Source organism: Bufo bufo, chromosome 4, assembly GCF_905171765.1.
Source record: "Bufo bufo chromosome 4, aBufBuf1.1, whole genome shotgun sequence".
Classification (NCBI taxonomy): domain Eukaryota; kingdom Metazoa; phylum Chordata; class Amphibia; order Anura; family Bufonidae; genus Bufo; species Bufo bufo.
In genome coordinates, this window is record NC_053392.1 from 266,471,521 (window position 1) to 266,499,330 (window position 27,810).

The 27,810-nt window shown below is 40.7% G+C and overlaps 1 protein-coding gene across 4 annotated transcripts in view; it reads left to right on the plus strand.

Annotated features, from left to right (window-relative positions):
• Positions 1 to 27,810, plus strand: part of LOC120998086 (muscular LMNA interacting protein) — a 401,012-nt gene that overhangs the window by 104,167 nt on the left and 269,035 nt on the right. For all 4 annotated transcript variants that reach the window (XM_040428571.1, XM_040428572.1, XM_040428574.1 and 1 more), the window contains 2 exons: positions 25,134 to 25,202; positions 25,280 to 25,363. In XM_040428571.1, coding sequence (XP_040284505.1) covers positions 25,134 to 25,202; positions 25,280 to 25,363 — 153 coding nt within the window. The remainder of the gene's footprint in view (positions 1 to 25,133; positions 25,203 to 25,279; positions 25,364 to 27,810) is intronic.

Genomic DNA, 27,810 nt, shown 5'->3' on the forward strand with positions numbered 1-27,810 from the left:
TAGCTATCAAATCAGGAGATTGCATGTGAAGTCCACACCCTCCTTGCCCCCCTTTTTAAATCAAACACTTCCCAGGTATAATGGAGCTATCATCTGGCCCCAGGAACACAATTCTGGTCACACAGTTGGCAGATTGAGAGTTTCTATTAATTCTACTCGCACCTCAAGCGACTTGATATGTATGATCCCATTTGGTAGCTAATGAAAACAACACAGTACGCAGTGATGCAGGTAATATCAGCCCATGCATTGTGTCACAGTATGACTGTCAAGCAATTGTGATTATGGTCTCATTGATTTGTTTGTTTATAACCCCTCTGTTTCAAACTCAGCATTTTATGAATATATGGTGCATGTAATATTAGTTCTTGCACTGTTGCATAGTATGAATGCTAAGTGACTGTGACTAATGTTGTTTCTATCTGTTGGTTACAACTCTGCCAAATTGTTTTGCCATAAACTCTGTATCTTAGGCGTACATGTGTGTACCACTGGTTCCATTTTTGTGCGTTCCTCACATAAGTAGGTTTTAGAGCGTCAGCTCACCAGCAGGCACTCGCATATAATGTTTTAGAGCGTCAGCTCACCAGCAGGCTCTCGCCCATAATGTTTTAGAGGGTCAGTTCAGCAGCAGGCTCTCGCCCATAATGTTTTAGAGGGTCAGCTCACCAGCAGGCCCGCACCTAAAATCTTTTACAAGGTCAGCTCACCTGCAGGACCGCAACTCAATGTAAATGAGGCCCTCCTTTATGTGATATACAGGTTGTATCGGAGTGCCTCTTCCTTGCATTTTTTGGCAGCACTTGCACTTTATATACAAGTAAATATAGAGGAGATAATATTTTCCAAATTTTTCCTATAAAATCGATTTTTTTACTTTGGTTTTGTGCGTAAAACCTTAATTAGATTGTGGGCCTGGTGATGACTTTAAGCCCTTTTAAGCTGCATCAGCAGCAGCATGGTGATAAAAATGAGTGGCAAGGTGACATGGTGTGGAGATGGCAGCATGAGAAGGCCACATAGTGGCACAATGACTGAGTCTGGATAGAAGACTAAGGTTGCTTAGAAAGATGCAGATGGAAACAATCTGTGGAGCTGTATCATGGTCACCTGCAGATTAATGCAGCCATCAAATTCAAGTTGGGTTTGTCGGTTCCACCTTAGCTCACCAGCAGGCCCGCACCTAAAATCTTTTACTGGTTCAGCTTACCTGCAGAGAAAACCAATAGAAGATGAATAGGTCACTCAATAAGCAAAAACGTATATGAATACAAAGTAATCACATAATTACATAATTTTTATTGAAAATTTCACAAAGACATGATTGGCAAAAACCACAGGACATTTAAAAACATTAAAAACCAAAAGGACTGATGGTGGGTGGTCAGTGTACAATAATAAAGTGCAAGTGCAATATTAATGGTACCCCCTTGAAAAAACGAATGCAACACGCGCGTTGGGGAGTGAACTGGTAGTGTTCGTGTGCGTGTCTAAGTTCGGTTGGTCAGTATCTGTTATGTGCGTTATGTGACATCACTGATTTGGCAATGGGGTTTTGAGGTATTGAGACATGAATTTTGATACCATTTATTATTGAGCTCAAATTGATTGGTCACACCAGTTTTTACTATCAGATGCTGACCATTAATATTGCACTTGCACTTTATTATTGTACACTGACCACCCACCAACGGTCCTTTTGGTTTTTAATGTTTTCAAATGTCCTGTGGTTTTTGCCAATCATATCTTTGTGAAATTTTCAATAAAAATGATGTAATTATGTGATTACTTTGTATTCATATGCGTTTTTGATTATTGAGTGACCCATACATCTTCTATTGGTTTTCTCTATTGGGTCCTGGATATTAGTTTTGGGCTTTATATAGGTTTCTCAGCTTACCTGCAGGCCAGCAACTCAAATCTTTTACTGGGTCAGCTCACATGCAGGCCCTCGCATTTAACTTTTTAGAGGGTCAGCTCAGCTGCAGGCCATTGCATAAAATGCTTTACAGGGTCAGCTCACCTGCAGGCACTAGCATATAATGTTTAACAGGGTCAGCTCACCAGCAGGCCCGAACCTAAAATCTCTTACAGGGTCAGCTCACCTTCAGGCCCGCAACTCAAATCTTTTACAGGGTCAGCTCACCTGCAGGCCCGCAAGTGTATTATGTTACTATAGAGTGCTGTAACGTCTAGGGTTGCCCACATATAATTATCTTTCCAATCATAGGATTTCAAGGTGCAGATGAGTTGTGTGGAATCTCTAAGGTAAGAAAGTAATGAAATTACATATTTTTGGAGTAAACTGTCTACATATTCGGACAGAATGGAGGTTAATGAGCCTAACCCAGAGAGGATGGGTCGTCCGGGAGGGTTATGAAGGGATTTGTGTACTTTAGGCAGAAAAGAGAATCGAGCTGTGGAAGGGTGTAGTACTTTAAGGTATGTTCTTTCTTTTTTGTCTATCACGACTGTTTGGTATCCAAGGTCTATTAGTTCGTGGAGTTGTTTTTTGTATTCCTTGGTGGGATCGTAACTAAGTGTTCTATAGTACTCAGTGTCTGAAAGTATTCTGACTGATTCAGCTTCATAATAGCTGGTATCCATGAAGACTATCCCCCCTCCCCACTTTGTCAGCACTTTTAATGACTATATCATGATTTTTTCTAAAATTTTTGAGAGCTAGTCGTATATTAGGGCTTAGGTTGTTGGATTCTAGGTCCAGTATAATGGATTTCCTTTTATTCATCTTATTAAACTGGTGCAGTGGATCTGATCCGGAGAAGTTATCCTTCAGATCTCCCATAACCATATTGTAGAAGTTCTCAATATGAGGGCCTCTACTTTCCAGGGGGTAAAATGATGATTCTTTAGTTCTGGTTTAATCGGAGTGATCATATCCGAGGTGTCATAATGCTCAGCGTGGGTGCCTGGGTTTGTAACTAGAGTGTCGTTTATTGAATAATTCTCTGTCGAGGACGGCTTTCTATGGTTAAAGGGGTCTTTCATATTGAAATGACACTGAAGCGTTAATTTTCTGATGAATTGATTTAGATCTATGAATAATTTTTGTGGGACAGAATGACAATCCTTTACTAAGTAGTTCGATCTCATTCTCTCTTAACAAATAATTTGACAAATTGAAGATGCCCTTTTCCTGCAGTTTGTCTTTTTGTGTTATTATTGTGTCTAAGGGGGTGTCAGTTTGGATCCGGTTTTTTTTTGTTTACTGGCATGTTGGTTGCGGCCTCCCCTGGATCCTCTGTAGCAGATTTTGGTATTTTTATTACACTCTGAATTGGGGTGTAAAAGTGTGTGATTTTCAGTGGTTGAACTGGCCTGGCGGAGGTTACATAAGTGGGACACGGTGTAGAAATTAGTGTATTTAGATCCTGAATACTGGATAGGTTAATCCTTGGAGGGGGTAAGGTTGGAATGGTTGAATGTCGCTTTGTGATCAGGGGTGAGATTTGCTCTAAAAAAGGGCTTTCCTGGAGACTGGAGGGTAAAGCTAAAAAAGCATCAGGACTGAACGTGAATACAGAATGGGTCATGATATTGGATATGCTATCCTGTGAGGATAGGAATGTATTGATAGCTGGTTCACTAGTACTTATGGGCTGGTGGGACCAAGGTGTGGGAATTTTTAATGATGAACCTATGAAAGTCTCAGATTTCCTGGGTGGTAGGGGTGTAACGTAAATGGAGTTATTTTGATCCTCAACTGGATCAGTATTAGCACTGTAGCTAGGAACAGATTCTGAGGGATGTGTTGGTATGAACTTAGGTGCTTGGGATTTTTTATGGGTATTGTGGTCTTTCTTATTGTTAGTCTGTCTGCTTGCAGACGGTTTTACTTGATTAAATTTACTATTGTAAATTGTTCTATTCTTTGGAAGTTTGCTGACTACTTGGGCATAGAAAGGTGGTCTAAATGTACCTTTCATTTGGTGACTATCAAATGTAGGGTATATATTATGATGTCTTCTATGTGGGAAGGTTTGGAAATGGCCATGGGGTTTATTGTTCCCGTGGTGACTGGAACTATTTATGATCATGCAATATATCAATCAGAAGTCGCACTCACCAGATCTTGCGGTCGACCAGAATGCAGCAGCCCACTTGGAGCCCTAGATCCATACAGGCTCCTGAGTATACAGTCCAATGAGCAATAGCGGAGGCAGCATATCCAGTGAAAAAAATCCCTTTATTGGGAACTGCTTACATGTAAAAACGTGGTTACAGGAAAATTGCTACGTTTCGGCTATGACATAGCCTTTGTCAAGCATAAAGTGATCCCCAATTACCCCTGCTTAAAAAGTAGAAGCCACACCTCCACAAACGGATGTGGCCAATGACATACTTCAATCATGAATACATTATCCACCCTATAATAGGTGCGTGAATACATAATCACCTCATATACATAAAACCATCCTCCCATGTATAGGGTAAATCACTAAGGAACACATACCTCCATGCAGCACGCCAGTATCGCGTCCCCCTGCTTCAAGAGCGCATGTCCAGGGAGGCGGAGTCTTGCACTCACGTGCCTGGCTCTGGTCACATGATCGCAAACCAGCCCGTCCTAGCGATCAACAGAGCTGCCTCCAACTCCTCCCTCAAAACGCGCTCTGTTGCTAGGGACGCTTAACTGACCGCCCGCACCAAAATGCTGACATCAAACATCCCCACAGTATATTAAGAGCGGAGCGATCATACATCAATCTCCAGCGATGGAGGGGGGCAAATTCCTCCACCGCTGCCTTCTGCGTCATGGAGCCGTGTTCAGTGTGCAAAACAATGTGACATAAATGTGTATAACTCTACTAAAAACAAGGACGTATTAAAAATCACTAAACTGAGTACATAATTCAGCATTCTGTCACATGGACCACCTATATGTTGCCCACAATAAATTCAATATTCATCCCAAATGTTTGGAGTGCCTTCAATTCAAAAATCCACTTCAGTTCCTTCTTGCGCAAAATACGGTCCGTATCACCCCCTCGTCTCATTTTACCGACCGAGTCGATAATCCGGAACCGCAGCTGATTGACCGAGTGTCCATGCTCAAGGAAATGCTTAGCTACAGGTTTATCAACTTGTGCCCGTCTAATGTTTCTCTTATGGGAAATAATGCGTTCGCGGGCCTCCATTGTGGTCTCACCTATATAGATGAGGCCACAAGGGCATGTGATCATATACACCACGTCACGAGACCTACATGTGTAAAACTCTTTTATTTTATAGGGTTTACCGCTGTAGGGATGGGCAAAGGTATCACCCTTCACCATATTGCCACAGTTGCAGCAACCAAGGCAGGGATAACAACCCATCCCGCGTTCTGAGGGAGGAGTTGGAGGCGGCTCGGCGGCACTGTTGATTGCTAGGACGGGCTGGTTTGCGATCATGTGACCAGAGCCAGGCACGTGAGTGCAAGACTCCGCCTCCCTGGACATGCGCTCTTGAAGCAGGGGGACGCGATACTGACGTGCTGCATGGAGGTATGTGTTCCTTAGTGATTCACCCTATACGTACATGGGAGGATGGTTGTATGTATATGAGGTGATTATGTATTCACGCACCTGTTATAGGGTGGATAATGTATTCATGATTGATGTATGTCATTGGCCACGTCCGTTTGTGAAGGTGTGGCTTCTACTTTTTAAGCAGGGTAAGGCTTGACAAAGGCTATGTCATAGCCGAAACATAGCAATTTTCCTGTAACCACATTTTTACATGTAAGCAGTTCCCAATAAAGGGATTTTTTTTTCACCGGATATGCTGCCTCCGCTATTGCTCATTGGACTGGAACTATTTATGAGTCTTCTATCACATACTCTTATTTCCTTCCTAGTATTGTCATTGAGGTCTCTAATAAGTTTTTGACACTTGAATCGAACTTTGTTGTACTCATATATTCTCAAATCTTCTCTTTTATTGTAGAGTGGGGAGCTATTTTGAGGTGTTTGGGTCTTTCCTATGACATATTGTTTTAGTTTAATAACTAATACCTGACTTGTATTTCTAAGTTTGTTAATCAGTGTTTCCATAAAGCTCCTGGAGCAATCATCACTAATCTGTAACCATTTTTTTGTGAATGCCAAATCGTTCTGGAATGTTGGTTTTAGTGCTAGTCTTAGACCCCTCGGGATGATTTCCAGTGTTAATATATAGAGAGAAAGAGACTGTCGATTTCATTATGTACATAGTCCTTAGTGGAACTAATGATAATGTCTTTAAAGTCTATATTACTTCTTACTTCTTTTAGATCGGTGCTAGTCTCCAACCAAATTTCACTTTTAATATTCTGTACTTTCCCGTAATCTTCGTTGGTTAGGAATGAAGAGACTTCTCTTTTAACTCTTTTGGTAAGTTCTTGAATGTCTATGTTTAGATAACTCCATCCAGAGTCAGCCTCTTTGCCTCTGATCAGTGGGGAGTGTCTCCTCAAACGAATCACGGTAGATATGTAGAGAAAAACAAAGAAGTAAATAGCAAGGGTTAATCCAATCTAGTGGAAGCAATTATCCAAGAGATAGGAGAAACTAGAGGCGCCAGTGGACTAGGAGTGTGGTATGATAAATGAAAGGTTCTTTTTTTTTTTTTTTTAACAAATTTTCATTGTTTTGAAATATCTGTAAGGCAAGGTTCTTAATGGAAGGAAAAAGGAGGCGAAAGGTCATCAAAGGGTGCTATGGGAGGAGGCTGCTGAAGGGGTAGCAACGCAGAAAAACAATCAGCGTGTATGGCGAATACAGTAATTAGATGGCCAGTATCTGGGGGGGGTTCACTTGAGAGCAATGGACCCGAGCAGACTGATCAATGTATAGACCCTAATAGAAGCCCCAGGTCCCAAGGAAAGTTTAGTGCAGGTGCAAGAAATGGTCACCAGTTTAGAGGTAGCTCAGATGGTAACTGGTATACAGTACTAGAAGTGATATCAAATATATATAAAATTTGTTAAAAACTTAGCATTGCTCAGTGTATATACAATTATACTCACTTCACAGGAGGGTGGCCTGCTGGATAAGCTCAAGACACCAGCAGGATCCAAAAAAAAAACCTAGCCAGAATTGCCTGTAGAATCTTAGATGCTGATGGTTGCCCAGTGTGGAAAAAAGGCTTCGCTTCAGTATTATTAATGAAGAATTTGGCTCTTTATTGCAGATATTCGGCTCAACGCGTTTCGGGGTATGCAAACCCCTTTATCAGGAGCAAAGACATAAAATATATAAAATATATATTGTAGCATAGATACCTGGTAAGCGTTTAAATATAGTGAAAAACCGCCAAACGTGTATGGGGCGTCCTCTGTGGCCGAGGCTGGACACTAGGAGAGCTAGTTCCGGATATGCGCACCAAGTGTACATGTCTTCCGGTGTCTTGTGTTCCACAGTGGAACACTCACCGGACTTCCAACCCATGTGCGCTCCACTGTGGAACGCATCAAGGAACTTCTGGTTACCGTGTATCCTGGCACGCAGCCTGTCACTATGGGTTGCTGAACGTGCGCCACCTGCATAGATAGTCCTGGGGGTATAAGGTAGATATTTCCAAGGGACAGATAAACTATTAATCAATGTTCAAAGTTCTTCATAAAAAGTGACAAATTCATGGTTGATTTCTCTTTGAGTGTTTATTTGTGGTATGAATCCCCATCATCTCTGGGTTGGGCTCATTAACCTCCAATCTGTCCGAATATGTAGACGGTTTACTCCAAAAATATGTAATTTCATTAGCCTCTTAACTGAGAGATTCCACACAACTCATCTGCACCTTGGAATCCTTTGATTGGAAAGATATTTATATGTGGGCAACCCTAGACGTTACAGCACTCTATAGTAACATAATACACTCATTAGGTATAGTATCTGTTAAAGAATTCATTGATGCAGATATCTCCATGCCACAGGCACAAAGAGACTTTGTCTTAAAAACAATTGAAATCATTTTACAACACAACTATTTTGCTTACAACAATACCATTTACTTACAAGAAAAAGGAACAGCAATGGGGACAAAATTTGCCCCGTCATACGCAAATTTACTAATGGGATTATTTGAAAAGCATATAGGTCTCCTTAGTCATCCGAATGTTGTATTTTATAAAATATATATAGATGACATCATTATGATTTGGGATGGTGATGCTAATACATTGAAATCTTTTATAAAGACAGTTAACCTTAACCTCACCCTGGAATGCCACCAGAGGGAGACTATCTTTCTAGACCTACACCTCAATAGCATTAACAAAAAAATCTCTACAAAAACACATTTAAAAAATGTAGATGCAAATAGTTATCTAGATTTTAAAAGTTGTCACCATCACAAATGGAAAACTAACATACCATTTAGTCAGATGAAGCGAATCAGACGTAACTGTTCAGATGATAATGTTATGAGGGAACAAGTAGATTTTTTGAGTGCCAGATTTATTGAAAAAATCTATCCGCCACAACTCATCAAAGAGTCCAAAAATAGTGTCTGTAAGGAGAGCCAAAGGGACAGTTTAAAACCAAAAAACAACTTAAAAGATAACCCACATTCATACAAGCCAAGCCTGATTACAAGATACAACTCTAAACATAAAGTGATCAGACAGATCCTCATTAAATATTGGCCAATCTTACAGAAAGATAAAGACATCTCAAAACAACCAAACCTAATATTTCACAGAGCTAAAACCCTAAAAAACCTAATAGCCCCTCTTGTCCGGGGAGAGTACGGAAGGATACCCCCCAGATACGGCCCTATAAAAAAAACTGAAGATAAGGGTTCTTTTAAATGCAGGGCACAGAGATACAAATGCTGCCAGATGATACAGTGTACATCTGAGGTGATCCAAGTAACAGCATCAAAAAATAAAAATCACTTTCCAACACCGTATGAATTGCAGCACAACGAACATAATATATTTACTCCAGTGCACTTGTGGTCTAGAATTCATGGCCGCACTGCACAAACCTTACGTGAATGAATGATTGAACACCAGTCCAACATTAACAGAAAAATTACCACCCACATGTATCACGCCATTTTGCCACGATACACGATGGTAATCCGGCTGGTTTTAAAGTGATCCCCCTCAAGCATGTGCCCTCCTCTTTCCAGCAACTTTGCTTGAAGGAGATGTTCTGGATCTACCAACTCAACACACTCACGCCCTTTGGACTGAACAAATCATTTGAATATGTCAATTATTAAAGAACCACTCTGACCGACGAAACAACGTATTTTTACTCTGATGATCACAAATATAGATACTGTACAGATCCCCTCAAACCTAACATAGGTGTTACCTAATTTTCCCGAACGTTTTTATTGACACATTTATATGTTTTTACTTTATTCACTATGTCTAGGTTCCCACTATATATATATATATATATATATATATATGGGGGTCTCATTCCAATCGTTATAAGTCCATATTTTTTGGATCCATCTCAATCACTAGAAGTCCATATATATACATGGTTATGTATTGGATTGCATTTATATCTATACTTTTTGCTTTTATAACTCCACATACCTGAATGTGTATATATATATATATATATATATATACATACATACAATATGCAATAACTTTTACCCAATACAGAATACGATAGAAAGAACAGTTATTCGTAAATAATAAATGTTAGTAGCACCTCCATCAGGCTCACCATTATTTTATTATGTTTCGATCACTTATAAACATACCTTCATATATCCTTTTATTATTTACTAATTTTTATAGGTGCCATTGACGCATACTTTTTATATATGCTATTTTTTATATATGCTATCGCCATTCATATCTTTTTTACATATGTTATCGTATTCACATTTTTTATATATACAGTTGCAAAAAAAAGTATGTGAACCCTTTGGAATGATATGGATTTCTGCACAAATTGGTCATAAAATGTGATCAATAGACAATCACAGTCTGCTTAAACTAATAACACACAAAGAATTAAATGGTACCATGTTTTTATTGAACACACCATGTAAACATTCACAGTGCAGGTGGAAAAAGTATGTGAACCCTTGGATTTAATAACTGGTTGAACCTCCTTTGGCAGCAATAACTTCAAGCAAACGTTTCCTGTAGTTGCAGATCAGACGTGCACAACGGTCAGGAGTAATTTTTGACCATTCCTCTTTACAGAACTGTTTCAGTTCAGCAATATTCTTGGGATGTCTGGTGTGAATCGTTTTCTTGAGGTCATGCCAGAGCATCTCAATTGGGTTGAGGTCAGGACTCTGACTGGGCCACTCCAGAAGGCGTATTTTCTTCTGTTTAAGCCATTCTGTTGTTGATTTACTTCTATGCTTTGGGTCGTTGTCCTGTTGCAAAATCCATCTTCTGTTGAGCTTCACCTGGTGGACAGATGGCCTTAAATTCTCCTGCAAAATGTCTTGATAAACTTGATAATTTATTTTTCGTTTGATGATAGCAATTCGTCCAGGCCCTGACGCAGCAAAGCAGCACCAAACCATGATGCCCCCACCACCATACTTCACAGTTGGGATGAGGTTTTGATGTTGGTGTGCTGTGCCTCTTTTTATCCACACATAGTGTTGTGTGTTTCTTCCAAACAACTCAACTTTGGTTTCATCTATCCACAGAATATTTTGCCAGTACTGCTGTGGAACATCCAGGTGCTCTTGTGCAAACTGTAAACGTGAAGATTTTTATTTTTTTTTTGGACAGCAGTGGCTTCCTCTGTGGTATCCTCCCATGAAATCCATTCTTCTTTAGTGTTTTACATATCGTAGATTCGCTAACAGGGATGTTAGCATATGCCAGAGACTTTTGTAAGTCTTTAGCTGACACTCTAGGATTCCTCTTCACCTCAGTGAGCGGTCTGCCATTGAGCCACTCCTAGGGAGAGTAGCAGCAGTGCTGAACTTTATCCATTTATAGACAATTTGTCTTACCGTGGACTGATGAACAGCAAGGCTTTTGGAGATACTTTCATAACCCTTTCCAGCTTTCCAACAATTCTTAATCGTAGGTCTTCTGAGAGCTCTTTTGTGCGAAGCATCATTCACATCAGGCAATGCTTCTTGTGAAAAGCAAACTCAGAACTGGTGACCTCAATCCGATTGAGATGCTGTGGCATGACCTCAAGAAAGCGATTCACACCAGAGATCCCAAGAATATTGCTGAACTGAAACAGTTCTGTAAAGAGGAATGGTCAAGAATTACTCCTGACCGTTGTGCACGTCTGATCTGCAACTACAGCAAACGTTTGCTTGAAGTTATTGCTGCCAAAGGAGGTTCAACCAGTTATTAAATCCAAGGGTTCACATACTTTTTCCACCTGCACTGTGAATGTTTACATGGTGTGTTCAATAAAAACATGGTACCATTTAATTCTTTGTGTGTTATTAGTTTAAGCAGACTGTGATTGTCTATTGTTGTGACTTAGATGAAGATCAGATCACATTTTATGACCAATTTGTGCAGAAATCTATATCATTCCATAGGGTTCACATACTATTTCTTGCAACTGTGTATATATATATATATATATATATATATATATATACAGGGTGGGCCATTTATATGGATACACCTTCATAAAATGGGAATGGTTGGTGATATTAACTTCCTGTTTGTGGCACATTAGTATATGTGAGGGAGGAAACTTTTCAAGATGGGTGGTGACCATGGCGACCATTTTGAAGTCGGCCATTTTGAATCCAACTTTTGTTTTTTCAATAGGAAGAGGGTCATTTGACACATCAAACTTATTGGGAATTTCACAAGAAAAACAATGGTGTGCTTGGTTTTAACGTAACTTTATTCTTTTATGAGTTATTTACAAGTTTTTGACCACTTATAAAATGTGTTCAATGTTCTGCCCATTGTGTTGGATTGTCAATGCAACCCTCTTCTCCCACTCTTCACACACTGATAGCAACACCGCAGGAGAAATGCTAGCACAGGCTTCCAGTATCCGTAGTTTCAGGTGCTGCACATCTCGTATCTTCACAGCATAGACGATTGCCTTCAGATGATACGAGATGTGCAGCACCTGAAACTACGGATACTGGAAGCCTGTGCTAGCATTTCTCCTGCGGTGTTGCTATCAGTGTGTGAAGAGTGGGAGAAAAGGGTTGCATTGAAAATCTAACACAATGGGCAGCACATTGAACACATTTTGTAAGTGGTCAGAAACTTGTAAATAACTCATGAAAGAATAAAGTTACGTTACAACCAAGCACACCATTGTTTTTCTTGTGAAATTCCCAATAAGTTTGATGTGTCAAATGACCCTCTTCCTATTGAAAAAACAAAAGTTGGATTCAAAATGGCCATCTTCAAAATGGCCGCCATGGTCACCACCCATCTTGAAAAGTTTACCCCCTCACAGATACTAATGTGCCACAAACAGGAAGTTAATATCACCAACCATTCCCATTTTATTAAGGTGTATCCATATAAATGGCCCACCCTGTGTATATATATATATATATATATATATATATATATATATATTTATACTTTTGCTGTGTGTCTATACATATGTATATGTTTATGTATGTTTGTGTGTTTCTGATGTATACTGTGGTCATCTTTTTATTTATCCTGCTGCTTTTGTCAGCAGTCACATCATCAATAAAAACAAGAGAAACAGTTCCACACTGGGGAGGAACTGCTCCATGTCATCAACCAAGTAATTGAATGCTGGCTGTCTCCTCGCCAACTGAACATCGGAACCATGGTCACCGATAAGATGGTAGTTTTCAAAGGGACCTCCATGTTGAACACCACCCCTCACACAATTGCCCCATTCTTCTTAGCAACATGCCACATACAGGATTACGTTCCCAACAACCATGGCCATTTATTCAGGTGTCTCCATAATTGTGGACTATCCTGTATATATAGCAATTTGTATTAAGACAGCACACACCGCTCCTTACCACTTCCCCGTCAGTGGCATTCGTTGGGAGTTCTGGTGTGCATATGCTGTTACCTCACCACTCAGCTGCTGCTCTCACTATGTGAGCCTCAGATTATCATTGACCACTTTGCCCAGTTGAAGTTGTCAGGGCGATAGCCAGTGGGATGCTTGATGCACTTTAGCAAGTGATCAGCTGTGTGGTTACTTTCACCAAGTGCTCCATGTCATCAACCAAGTAATCGAATTCTGGCTGTCTCGTCGCCAACTGAAGATTGGAACCATGGTCACCGTTAATGGGAAGAACATTATGTTGCTTCTGCATCAATGAGGGTTGACCCATGCTCCTTGCATGGCGCATGTTTTTAATCTGCTTGTAAAATTGGGGCCTTTTATACACTTCTGAAAGGGATGATAAACTCAACTACTATAGAGACATCCTATGTAGTTAGTTGGCCACTGCCTATGTGTGCCATCGCCCATCCTCATGATAGTCTGACTGGGGGGACCCTCGGCACTTACACTCCACTGCCATTACTGCTATAGGGGAGGAGGAGCACCAGCTCCATCAGCAGTAACTTGAGTCTCTAGTCTTTGATGAGCATGTTTTTTCACACGCCTACTGAAGAAACCAGCCATCAGCAACAGAACGTGGAGCAGAACCAGAACCAGTAAGTTGTGGCATACCTGGACTGCACCCTGCCACCCCAAATCCAATATTCCCTGGACTACTGGGCAGCCAAACTTGAATTGTGACAGTAACTGGCGGGTGATTAGTGCGGCAGGGGGCATGGTTACTCCAACAGAGAACTCATCTTTCAACACAAAATATTGAGAGAATAACCTTTATAAAGATTAATCAGGTGTGGATCAGCCAAGACTAGATAATTCTGGCAGAAATCTAATTGCAGTGTGCTGCCACCAGAACATTGTAAAAAATGGCCCGTTATTTTTAGCCACATGCTTCAGCCACTATTCTGATGCTGCCACCCGACTGAGGCCACACACCTGATGTCTCTGCTGCCATCTTCTCCTACGGCCACTATCTTATGCTGTTACTGTCACTGCTGTTGCCCCCCCCCCCACCTCCCCACTCTGTTACTGGACCACTGTGTTAACTCCTCATGCGGTTGCCACCCTCCCTACTCTGTCACTAGGCCACTGTGTTGAGTCCTGACTCCTCACTAGTCTGTTCTGGGGACACTAGTGTCCCTGTTTGGCTTTGTTCACATCACAGTTTATTTTACCGTTCTCTTATTCTGTCAGAAGAACCTAAAAATAAAAAACACAACGGATCCTGTATTTGAAGCATCTATAAGGCCTCTATCAAATGGTCAGTATTTTGCATCAGGATTTGATCATGATTTGGAAGCCAAAAGCAGGAGTGGGTCCAAAACACAGAAGACATGCAAATATTTCCTTCATATGTCATCTCTGTTTTGGACCCACTCCTGTTTTTACCTTACCCTTCTGATCCATTTCTGATACTCAATGTGTGAAGGCTGGATCCATTTTTTTTTGTGTGTTCTTCTGACGGATCAGAAGAAGGGAAAAATAAATATTGACATCAACGCAAACTTACTACTGACACCCTCCCCACTCTGTCATGGCACCACTACTTGTATCAGTAGGTAACAGAACTGGTTATCTAGCAATTTATGTGGAAATAGCAATCAGTGTAAAATGAGACCGCTATTTCACTATATAGAAGAGTGAGTGGGTAACACAATACCTTATCTATTAATCAATTTGGAAACCCCACAAACAGTAAAATGAGACAGCTCTTTCGCAATTTAGTAGAATCAGTGGCTAACAGGTTAACTAGCAATCTATGTGGAAACAGCAGATGGTGTAAAATAAGACCGCTCTTTCCCTCTATAGTAGAATTTTGGCCCACTGCATGGTTAGGTACATTATACCTGACACAAATATTGACTTTTAATGCACTTCAATTATTTGATCAGTTAATTCCAGCAGTTACTGTATGGTGAGCCAAAATCAGGATCCAATCCTACTGGCAGATAATGTATCATGAAAAGATCTGTATCTGCTCTTTGTTTTGGACCTATAACTGACCAAATAAGTCCAGTGTGAACTGAGCCTAATAGTGTCACACGCTAATGTGTTCATCCATATACTGTATGTGACCTGGATGTTCTTGCAATGAATAGTGATGTACACTGATGTACACTCTCCCTGCAGACCGGGATATAGCTGATTTAACGCGCTTCATGACAAATTAGTTCAAAATGAAGCAAATAAAAATAAAAAAAATAGAATTTTAGAAAACTTCACTCATCTCTAGTGGTCTGTTAAAATCCTAAGTGTTGAAATCTGCTGCAGTGACTCAGGTACTGCGCTTCACAGAGATCAGCACAATCTCTGTCCTTTACTTGTGTTGTAATCTCGCAGCCATATCTGTGTCTGTAACAAAAAAAAATTGTAATAACTTTGGCAGGAATAATGGTATGTCACATTTTCCCATTTGAAAATATTGACTTGGTTCTAAGATGGTGGTTTTCAAAGGGACTTCCGTGTTGCACACCACCCCTCACACAGTTGACCCATTCCGTTTAGCAACATACAACATACAGGATAACATTCCCAACAACCATTTCCATGTATTCAGGTGTCTCCATACTTTTGGACCATCCTGTATATATATATATATATATATATATATATATATATATATACAGGGAGTGCAGAATTATTAGGCAAGTTGTATTTTTGAGGATTAATTTTATTATTGAACAACAACCATGTTCTCAATGAACCCCAAAAACTCATTAATATCAAAGCTGAATATTTTTGGAAGTAGTTTTTAGTTTGTTTTTAGTTTTAGCTATTTTAGGGGGATATCTGTGTGTGCAGGTGACTATTACTGTGCATAATTATTAGGCAACTTAACAAAAAACAAATATATACCCATTTCAATTATTTATTTTTACCAGTGAAACCAATATAACATCTCAACATTCACAAATATACATTTCTGACATTCAAAAACAAAACAAAAACAAATCAGTGACCAATATAGCCACCTTTCTTTGCAAGGACACTCAAAAGCCTGCCATCCATGGATTCTGTCAGTGTTTTGATCTGTTCACCATCAACATTGCGTGCAGCAGCAACCACAGCCTCCCAGACACTGTTCAGAGAGGTGTACTGTTTTCCCTCCTTGTAAATCTCACATTTGATGATGGACCACAGGTTCTCAATGGGGTTCAGATCAGGTGAACAAGGAGGCCATGTCATTAGATTTTCTTCTTTTATACCCTTTCTTGCCAGCCACGCTGTGGAGTACTTGGACGCGTGTGATGGAGCATTGTCCTGCATGAAAATCATGTTTTTCTTGAAGGATGCAGACTTCTTCCTGTACCACTGCTTGAAGAAGGTGTCTTCCAGAAACTGGCAGTAGGACTGGGAGTTGAGCTTGACTCCATCCTCAACCCGAAAAGGCCCCACAAGCTCATCTTTGATGATACCAGCCCAAACCAGTACTCCACCTCCACCTTGCTGGCGTCTGAGTCGGACTGGAGCTCTCTGCCCTTTACCAATCCAGCCACGGGCCCATCCATCTGGCCCATCAAGACTCACTCTCATTTCATCAGTCCATAAAACCTTAGAAAAATCAGTCTTGAGATATTTCTTGGCCCAGTCTTGACGTTTCAGCTTGTGTGTCTTGTTCAGTGGTGGTCGTCTTTCAGCCTTTCTTACCTTGGCCATGTCTCTGAGTATTGCACACCTTGTGCTTTTGAGCACTCCAGTAATGTTGCAGCTCTGAAATATGGCCAAACTGGTGGCAAGTGGCATCTTGGCAGCTGCACGCTTGACTTTTCTCAGTTCATGGGCAGTTATTTTGTGCCTTGGTTTTTCCACACGCTTCTTGCGACCCTGTTGACTATTTTGAATGAAACGCTTGATTGTTCGATGATCACGCTTCAGAAGCTTTGCAATTTTAAGAGTGCTGCATCCCTCTGCAAGATATCTCACTATTTTTGACTTTTCTGAGCCTGTCAAGTCCTTCTTTTGACCCATTTTGCCAAAGGAAAGGAAGTTGCCTAATACTTATGCACACCTAATATAGGGTGTTGATGTCATTAGACCACACCCCTTCTCATTACAGAGATGCACATCACCTAATATGCTTAATTGGTAGTAGGCTTTCGAGCCTATACAGCTTGGAGTAAGACAACATGCATAAAGAGGATGATGTGGTCAAAATACTCATTTGCCTAATAATTCTGCACGCAGTGTATATATATATAGCAATTTGCATTAAGACAGCAAACACCACTCCTTACCACCTCCCTGTCAGTGGCATTCATTCTTATGATGTGCATGTGATGTTACTTCACCACTCAGCTCCTACCCTCACTTTGTGAGCCTCAGATTATAACTGATCACTTTGCCCAGTTGGAGTTGTCAGGGAGGTAGCCAGTGGATGCCTGATGCACTTTAGCAAGTGATAGGCTACTCTTACTCAGGTCCATTAGCTCTAAAATGGCATGGCGATGCTTCACTTTACACATATGATATAAGGGAGAAGGAGTGGGAGTGATGCTCTGCCCTGCTGTTTTTTTTCAGGACTGGAGGATGCCCATAGAGGAGGACAGGAGGAGACAGATAAGTGCCTGGTATGGCAACCAGACCAACACAAATGTGAAGGTGTCAATAGGACCTGACGTTATTGATGCAGTGCTGCCTCAATGCTGCTGCACAAAACTTTGCCCCAGTGAAATAAAATACATGTATTATTCCTTTGTACTTTCCATTTTATCGAGACCTATAAATGAAAAGTCATAGGTTTCCTATAAATGAACAGTCATGGGTTTTGTACACCCATACTTTCTGTAATTTAAAGATAAAGGTGCAATTAAATGTCTCTCCCCTTGTACAAACACACTGCACACTGGTATTGACAATTTACTTTGGGAATAATGTAGTGTTTGCAGTGAAATGTACTATATGTGTTTTAATATTACACTGGTTCAAAAATTACATTTTTGTACAAAAATTTCTATGAAATACATGGTCTGATGCAATAATGCATCCATATAACAATGCAGTGTTTGCCGAAATATGAATTATGCAATTAATATCACTAGTTCAATAATTGAATTATTGCACTAAATATGTCTATGGAAATGATTAGAGATGAGCGAATTTCATGTTATGAAATTTGTTCACGCTTCGTTTGGTGGTAAAAGCAGAATTGCGTTATGGATTCTGTTACCACGGACCATAACGCAATTCTATGATGGAATGCATAATGGAATGCCTTTAGAGACATTCCGTTATTCATTCCGTCATAATAAAAGTCTATGGCCTGCATCCCGGATCCATCCCATTTCTGTTATGCAGTAGAGGACTCCCCGGCTTAACTGAAATGGGACGGATCCGTTTTGCAGCCCATAGACTTCTATTATGACGGAAAGAATAACGGAATGCCTCTAAAGGCATTCCATTATGCATTCCATCATAGAATTGCGTTATGGTCCATGGTAACAGAATCCATAAACCAATTCTGCTTTAACCACCAAACGAAGCGTGAACTAATTTCAAAATATGAAATTCGCTCATGTCTATAAATGATGTGTCCACTAACACGGATAAAACAATGCAGTGTTTATGGCAAATTGTCTTTCAGCTAGGCTTGTAATATCACTGGTTCAACAATTACATTTTTGCACCAAAAATGTATATAAAAAGCATGAATCACCAAAACTAACTAGACCTAGAATATGGGTTACACATTATACCATCAAGTGTCTGCAACCATTGTCTCTTATATACCCATGAATAAAATAATAAATGAGGTACACCTACTCCTGCTACATTGTGGCCCAGTGTTGTTGATTACAGAGATAGGGCTCATTCAGTCTGCCGTATGCTGTCCGCAAAAATGCAGTTCCGTTTTTTTGCAGACAGTTCAGCATGTCCGCAAAAAAACGGATTGCATTCAGTTTTTTTGCTGATCCATAGACTTTAATAGGGTCATGTCCTGATTTTCACTGACAAGTATAGGACACGTTTCATTTTTTTGCTGAGCCGTGCAATGGAAGAAAAGGGCCCCATAGAAGTGAATAGGACAGCATCTAATCCGCAGAAAAACAGCCATCTGAATTAGCCCTTATACTAATACTTTCCCGGTATTCACCTTTTAACTGGGATGTGGACTTTGCTGCGGGTTACTGACCAGTCTGTTACCTCCTACGATGGTCCCAGTGTACTTGGCAGCTGACCCTAGGACTTAGGAACACAGACAGGATCAGGAAACATGCAAAACACAGGCACAATCTGAACAGGAGTAAAACACAGAATTCTGGAACGCCCCAATAGGCAGTCTGGAACAAGAGCAGAAACACCACCCAGAACATGAACATAACTGAGATCAAACAAGCAGGGTAACACAAATCAACACAGGAACTCAGGCAGGGTGAGTACAGACAACACAACGTACACAGATCAGACATACAGACTGGCAAGGACTGGACAGAGAACAAAGCATCAGAAGCAGATACAGGGACAGGACACACGGACAGAACATATAGCGGAGCTCATTAGCCCAAAACACTCACAGATGCACATAAACAGAAAGGGGAATTAAGCTCTACATGGAAGACAGAACACTCAGCAAACAAGGACAATTAACCACTGTCTTGCTGAAAAGAACAGAGAGGAGAGACATTACTGATGACTCAGTATGCTGCAAAATGTTTTTTGGCACATATTTCAGGCAATTTGAGACACACTCGGTCCTAGTCTGAAGCTGAACACACTATGGCACTTCTGCTGCTTCAGCATAGGCATTTCCCTGCTTACTGCCCCCTAGATTGACTGAAGAGGCTGCCTTTCAGCCGCTGAGCCAATCAGGGAAAGCCCCCTCCCCCTCACTTCCTCCCAGTGTCATGTGATCCTCCGTCCTCTTCCTCCTTCATGGTTTTCTCCACCCATACTAATGGCACTGGGCTCTGTTTTAATGTCATTTGTCTGAAGCAAAAGAAGCAAATTGCTAAAAGTTTCAGTAACTATTTGCATTCCACATGTAATAACAATTCTAGATCATCTATGACATGTTATGAGTAGGTGTTGTGCCATTCCTCTTGGATTCCTACTAGTTAATCAATTAAATTGCCAATAGTGGGTGTAATCATTCAGGGATGTAACACTAGGTTGGACCTTTTACAGTCTTTTGGTGATTCATTCATAAACTTCCAGCAGGTATACTAGAGGAACAGCATAATAGAGCTATAAGAAATGATGTCAGGCGAGATCAGTTGAAATAACAACTTTGTTGAAATATTTACATTCTACATGCCAATGTTTATTTTGCCTTGCAATGTATTATGTAAAAATATGTGTAGTTACGTGGTTATATGTGTATGTTACATGGGCTAACTGACAAGGCAATTATCAGGAATGCATGTTTCTTCTCAATAATTGCCTATTGTTAAGCAGAGGAGTAATCTAAAAATGATTGCTACTCTGATCACCTGCCCCCATTGAGAATCACTGTTTGCTGGCAGAAGATTCTTTGAACATGTACTGAGCTACAGTACCCCGGCACAGCCACCACAAGGTGCATGGAGCCATCTGCATCCTGCTCCATACACTTTTATGGCTCCAGCTGCTGCCTGATGCAGCTGATCGGTGGAAGTGCAGAGCGTCGGACCCCCACTGATCTGACATCCTGAGAATAGGTCTTCCCTTATCTACAGCCAGGACAAGCCCAAACCAAAGGATTGATAATTTTGTTCTAGTGTTTTTTGTTTTTTTTAAGTTTCTATAGTTTTGGGTAAATAAACATCTTCTTGTAATGAGTGCTCATCCAAATCTTCTTTGTTGCTGCTACGTGTATTTTATTTTATTCTGGTATAGGGATATTATAGCAAGGGAAAATTTGACAACTGCCCTGGGGCCTTCAACCCGTTAGCGAACTATGGTCTCAACTTAAGACACCAGCTCAGCCATTACTTATGAACTTACAGTATTAGGGCTCATGCACATGACCATATGTATTTTGCAGTCTGCAAAAAAATAATCCCCCAAAAATACGGATGCCGTCCGCATGCATTCCGTATTTTGCGGAACAGCTGGCCCCTAAAAGAACAGTACTATCCTTGTCCGTAATGCGGACAATAATAGGATGTCTTCTATTTTTTGGTGCAACGAACAAATTTACAAATTGTCACATGAGTTATAAAAGTGGGAAAAAAGTATTAGCTGGATCAAGTTAGATACTAGTATATAGAATCAAGTACTGACACTTTAACATAATGATGGGCAATTCAAGTCAGAGGACAAGACGACACAAGTTTTATTCTAGATTGCACCAAAGTCATCCCTCCTGTCTCCATATTATTTTTACTCAGTTGCTTATTATAACGGTCTTCAAATAGATTCAAAATGTCAATGTTTCAGTGCAGCTTCGGAATTGAGTCTGTAAGTTTAGCTTGCATAAATAGGCATACAGTCAGGTCCATAAATATTGGGACATTGACACAATTCTAACATTTTTGGCTCTATACACCACCACAATGGATTTGAAATGAAACTAACAAGATGTGCTTTAACTGCAGACTGTCAGCTTTAATTTGAGGGTATTTACATCCAAATCAGGTGAACGGTGTAGGAATTACAACAGTTTGCATATGTGCCTCCCACTTGTTAAGGGACCAAAAGTAATGGGACTGAATAATAATCATAAATCAAACTTTCACTTTTTTAATACTTGGTTGTAAATCCTTTGCAGTCAATTGCAGCCTGAAGTCTGGAACGCATAGACATCACCAGATGCTGGGTTTCATCCCTGGTGATGCTCTGCCAGGCCTCTACTGCAACTGTCTTCAGTTACTGTTTGTTCTTGGGGCATTTTCCCTTCAGTTTTGTCTTTAGCAAGTGAAATGCATGCTCAATCGGATTCAGGTCCGGTGATTGACTTGGCCATTGCATAACATTCCACTTCTTTCCCTTAAAAAACTCTTTGGTTGCTTTTGCAGTATGCTTTGGGTCATTGTCCATCTGCACTGTGAAGCGCCGTCCAATGAGTTCTGAAGCATTTGGCTGAATATGAGCAGATAATATTGCCCAAAACACTTCAGAATTCATCCTGCTGCTTTTGTCAGCAGTCACATCATCAATAGATACAAGAGAACCAGTTCCATTGGCAGCCATACATGCCCACGGCATGACACTATCACCACCATGCTTCACTGATGAGGTGGTATTCTTAGAATCATGAGAAGTTCCTTTCCTTCTCCATACTATTCTCTTCCCATCACTCTGGTACAAGTTGATTTTGGTCTTATCTGTCCATAGGATGTTGTTCCATAACTGTGAAGGCTTTTTTAGATGTCGTAAACTCTAATCTGGCCTTCCTGTTTTTGAGGCTCACCAATGGTTTACATCTTGTGGTGAACACTCTGTATTCACTCTTGTAAAGTCTTCTCTTGATTGCTGACTTTGACACACATATACCTACCTCCTGGAGAGTGTTCTTGATCTGGCCAACTGTTGTGAAGGGTGTTTTCTTCACCAGGGAAAGAAGTCTTCGGTCATCCACCACAGTTGTTTTCCGTGGTCTTCCAGGTCTTTTGGTGTTGCTGAGCTCACCGGTGCGTTCCTTCTTTTTAAGAATGTTCCAAACAGTTGTTTTGGCCACGCCTAATGTTTTTGCTATCTCTCTGATGGGTTTGTTGTGTTTTTTTTTAGCCTAATGATGGCTTGCTTCACTGATAGTGACAGCTCTTTGGATCTCATCTTAAGAGTTGACAGCAACAGATTCCAAATGCAAATAGCACACTTGAAATGAACTCTGGACCTTTTATCTGCTCATTGTAATTGGGATAATGAGGGAATAACACACACCTGGTCATGGAACAGCTGAGAAGCCAATTGTCCCATTACTTTTGGTCCCTTAACAAGTGGGAGGCACAAATGCAAACTGTTGTAATTCCTACACCGTTCACCTGATTTGGATGTAAATACCCTCAAATTAAAGCTGACAGTCTGCAGTTAAAGCACATCTTGTTCGTTTCATTTCAAATCCATTGTGGCGGTGTATATAGCCAACAATGTTAGAATTGTGTTGATGTCCCAATATTTATGGACCTGACTGTATATAAGGTAAAAAAGAATGAGCTTTCCCCAGCTAAAGGTTCATGGGCCCTGGTGCAAGAGTTCAGCTTGGGCCCCCTTCCCTCACTCACCAGTGTCTTCTTATGCAGCACAAGGGTCTTTGGGCCCCTTCAGGCTCCTGGGCCCAGAAGAGACTGATACCTCTGCACCCCCTATAGCTACGCCCCTGCCTTTTGCCATAGTTGCAAATAAGATTAACTGTAGAGGTGCATCCATTATCTCTTCTAACTTAGTTATCTGTATGAATTGATTGAAATTTGTTGAAAAACTCTACAGTCAAGCTAGGAGTTAGTGATCTCTTTTTTTTTAATGACTTATGGGATTTATGTAATAGTGACTTTTTTCCTGAGTATGAAAATTGGTTAAGAATCTCTTGAAAATTGTTCATACATGCTTTGATTACAATGTGGAAAAAGTAAAACATTTTACAGAAATTACGGTATATCCCAAACCTTAGGGCTTGATCAGAAATTAAGTTTAAGGACACTGGGCTACACTATGACTTTTTGTAGCATGACTGATCAATTTTAACTATTGAATGACAGCTGCAGTCTACGATTGCATTCAACTGAGTGCATGCATGTTGACTGCATCTGTAGTTTAATAGTTAAAATCAATCAGTTGCGCTACAAAAAATCGCAGTGCAGCCAACGCGTCTTTCATGCACTGCCAGAAATCCTCCTTTGTCGGCTGCACATCACCCTGTGTAAAAACGGATATGTGTGCAGACAACCAAGGAAACTACAGTGTGAAAATAGACAATGCGTTTGCTCTTTTGTCAGTGGTCACCGACACCTTTACATAGACCAGCTATTAAGAACTTTGTCTCGAGTAATTGTCCTGATCCTTGGCCTGTTTAATAGAACTCTCTGGACACCTGCACAATGCAGGTTAATGCGCATAAGATCTGCACAAATTTATTCTGCAGCATATCTGCACCAAAATTTGCAATGTCTAACAGCGATGTTTGGTGCAGGTTTGATGCGGTTTTGCCGCATATCTCATCCTTCATTGGAAAAGGGTGAGGCTACATGCACCCTAACGTTGTTTGTTTCCGTGTCCGTTTTTTTTTTTTTTTGCGGATAGGATGTGGATCCATTCATTTCAATGGGTCTGCAAAAAACGCGGACAGCACACCGTGTGCTGTCTGCATCAGTATGTCCGTTCCGTTGCCCCGCAAAAAAAATAGTGCATGTCCTAGTTTTTTCTAGTTTGCGGACAAGGATAGGCATTTTTTCTAGTTTGCGGACAAGGATAGGTATTATTACAATGGATCCGCCCAAAAAATGGATCCACAAAAAAAACGCAATGCGGGTCGATTTCCGCATGGAAAAAATCTGCAAAGTGTGCATGAGATTAGTGTAAACTTTGCTGATACTGTAATAGACTGATGTTTTTATGCATCGGAATCCGCACTTAAAAATGTCACCATTCCGCAATGTGTGCAGGTGGCCTTAGGGTTCATTCAACTGCATGGTAGTGTATTTAGTGCACCATAGTTCTGTACTAACGAGGGTCTCTGTATGCTGCCATGTAGTGTCTTTGGGTATGGCCACACGGATTGCCGGTGATCCAGTCGGGTCGCGACCTTGCTGCGGTCAAAAACTGCGCAGCCAATTAACTCGCAGCTTCCTTTCATTAAACTAATGAAGACAGCACTGTATAGCCAGTCTTTGTTGTTAACGGCCACTCAGTATTAAAGGTGCCACATGGCCATTAACAATGAAAAATGACTATACAGTGCGTTCTGCATTAGTTAAATTAAAGGCAGCTATTGTTAATTTGAGGTGCGGTTCTTGCCTGCAGCCCGTTCGCAGACTGACCGCATCATGGCCGCTCTGTGAGATATTCTATACATTGCTAGACTTAAAGGGGTTATCCCATGACTAATGTAGAAAATTAAAATCACTCTGGGGTGTACCCCACCAAACTGGTTACCTCCCCTCTGTACCATTACATATACAAGTGATTACGCGTTATGCTTCTTGAATGTATTTATGGTGTCTTGTGTTTTCTTGTTGACATTTATGCCTTTACTATTATAATATAACCACATTAATGGAAGATTGTTTTATTAAGGCAATTGATGACCCTCAAATAAATAGAAGAAATAGTGACGCTGAAGACAGAACAGATCCACATACTGAGGTAGATTAATAGCCTCGAATGACTTTTTCTGCTAAATGCTGTCCTATATGACACGCTGCTTTCTCCTTTTTTCTTAGATGTGCTCCCCTGCGTTGCTTAGGCAACAGACCGAAGAAATTTGCGCTGTCATTGATGAGGTGCTACATGGCCCATTTCCCACGGTAAAAAAAAAATTATGAAAAAGCTACATTTCATATTTCATGTCATTTGCTCTTCCATCTGCGCATAGATGTAACTATTATCATTGACTAAAGGATCGATCTTACAATTTCTAGCGATAATTGTTACATGTAAGGCACTAACATCAATGAGATTTCAGAGCCTTTCATGCTTCACAATGTATAGCATTGAGTTCTCCGTGGTACAAGGGAACCTGCATGGACAAGGCAGTTACACACGGTTTCCTACAATATGCGCATCTTCTTGCCAATGTATTCTTCTTGATGATCTTGCTGCAGCTAATGTGGCCTCTGTGCAAGGAAAGCAAACTAAGGCTACTTTCACACTCGCGTTTGGTGCGGATCCGTTCAGATAATACAACCGTCTGCATCCGTTCAGCGTTTTGGTGTCCGCCTCCAAAGCGGAATGGAGACTGAACGGAGGCATACTGATGCATTCTGAGCGGATCCTTTTCCATTCAGAATGCATTAGGGCAAAACTGCTCCGTTTTGGACCGCCTGTGAGAGCCCATGACGGATCTCAGAAGCAGAAGGCCAAAACGAGAGTGTGAAAGTAGCCTAAGACATTTCGGTTTTCTATGTAAAGTAACTTTTTTAAAATCTATAAAGATATTATGCACTAGACAAGGTTAAGACATGATGCAACCTAAAATAGGTTTAACCCTTTCGCTGCCAGGGGTGTTTGGACACTTCATGCATCTGGTAGCCAGGCCAATTTTCAGTTTTGACATGTACAAATAAAGCTTAGAGTACTAAATATAAAAGCATACTACCCCCTCCATACTCATGCATTTTCTGAAAGTAAACACTTGGTGTATTGTCAAAATTTCAGTCCGACACATCACGTTTTATGCCTCCGTTTGACATAGACGTTAGGGAAAAAAAGGATACAAAAATGCAGCACACCACGTTCTTGTATCTTGCACAGTCCGGTAAAAAAAAAAGGATACTTTTTTTTTTACAGTGGAACTCTATGGTGAACGGATGCCACTTTATGGCATCAGTCTGAGGCGTCCGTTTAACGTATACATTTTTTGTATATGTTAAACGGACAGGAAAAACGTGACGTGAACCACACCTTAATGCAATTTCGGTATCAGCACGCCTCCCATTCGACCTAAGTGTGGTTATTTAGCAGGAGATTGTATAAGGGTTAATACTAGGCTTCAGCGAATCAAGCTTCGGAGCATAGAGTCAAAGTCGATTCATTCAAACACTTTGTTTTAATGCTGTATATTAAAATGTATTGGCTCAGTTGAGGCAAAATTTGTTTCACCCAAAGTCGTGCAAGGCTTTGGTGAATGAATTCAGTATTCAGTACTACATCTTTAAAAACATTTCAGATTCGGAATCTGAAGTCGGGTTTGGTATTGTCTGGTACCTCGGTACCAAACCTGACTTTGTATTGTTAATTTGAAATGTTTTAAAAAATGTAGAAATGAATTAATTCATTCACCGAAGTCTTGTGCGACTCTGGGTGAAACTAATTTTGCTTCCATGGAGGCACTACATTTTAATGCTGTACGGAGACAGGTCTCCATACAGCATTAAGGGAACTTTTACACTAGTGTTATTCTTTTCCGGCATAGAGTTCCGTCATAGCGGCTCAATACCGGAAAAGAACTGATCAGTTTCATTCCCATGCATTCTGAATGGAGAAAAATCCGTTCAGTATGCATCAGGATGTCTTCAGTTCAGTCACTTAATGGAGTTTTGGATGGAGAAAATACTGCAGCATGCTGCGGTATTATCTCCGTCCAAAATTCCGGATCAGTTGACAGAATGCCGGATCCAGCATAAATTTACATTGAAATGCATTAGTGCCGGATCCAGCATTAAAAATTCTGCATTGCTGGATCCGTCCTTCCTGTCTGTGCATGCGCAGACCGGTAAAAATTAGAAAAAAATATATAACGGATCCGTGTCTCCGGATGACATCTGGAGAGACAGATCCATTCTTGCAATGCATTTGTAAGACGGATCCGCATCCAGGACCATCTACAAATTCTGTCCAGTTGCATGCAGTGAGTACTTTTATAACCCTTTCCAGCTTTATGCAAGTCAACAATTCTTAATCGTAGGTCTTCTGATCTTTTGTGCGAGGCATCATTCACATCAGGCAATGCTTCTTGTGAAAAGCAAACCCAGAACTGGGCATGGCAGCTTAAACCAACACCTCCAATCTCATCTCATTGATTGGACTCCAGTTGGCTGTCTGACACCTCACTCCAATTAACTCTTGGAGATGTCATTAGTCTAGGGGTTCACATACTTTTTCCACCTGCACTGTGAATGTTTACATGGTGTGTTCAATAAAAACATGGTAACATTTAATTCTTTGTGTGTTATTAGTTTATGCAGACTGTGATTGTCTATTGTTGTGACGTAGGCCTCATGCACACGACCATATTTTTTTGTGGTCCGCAAAA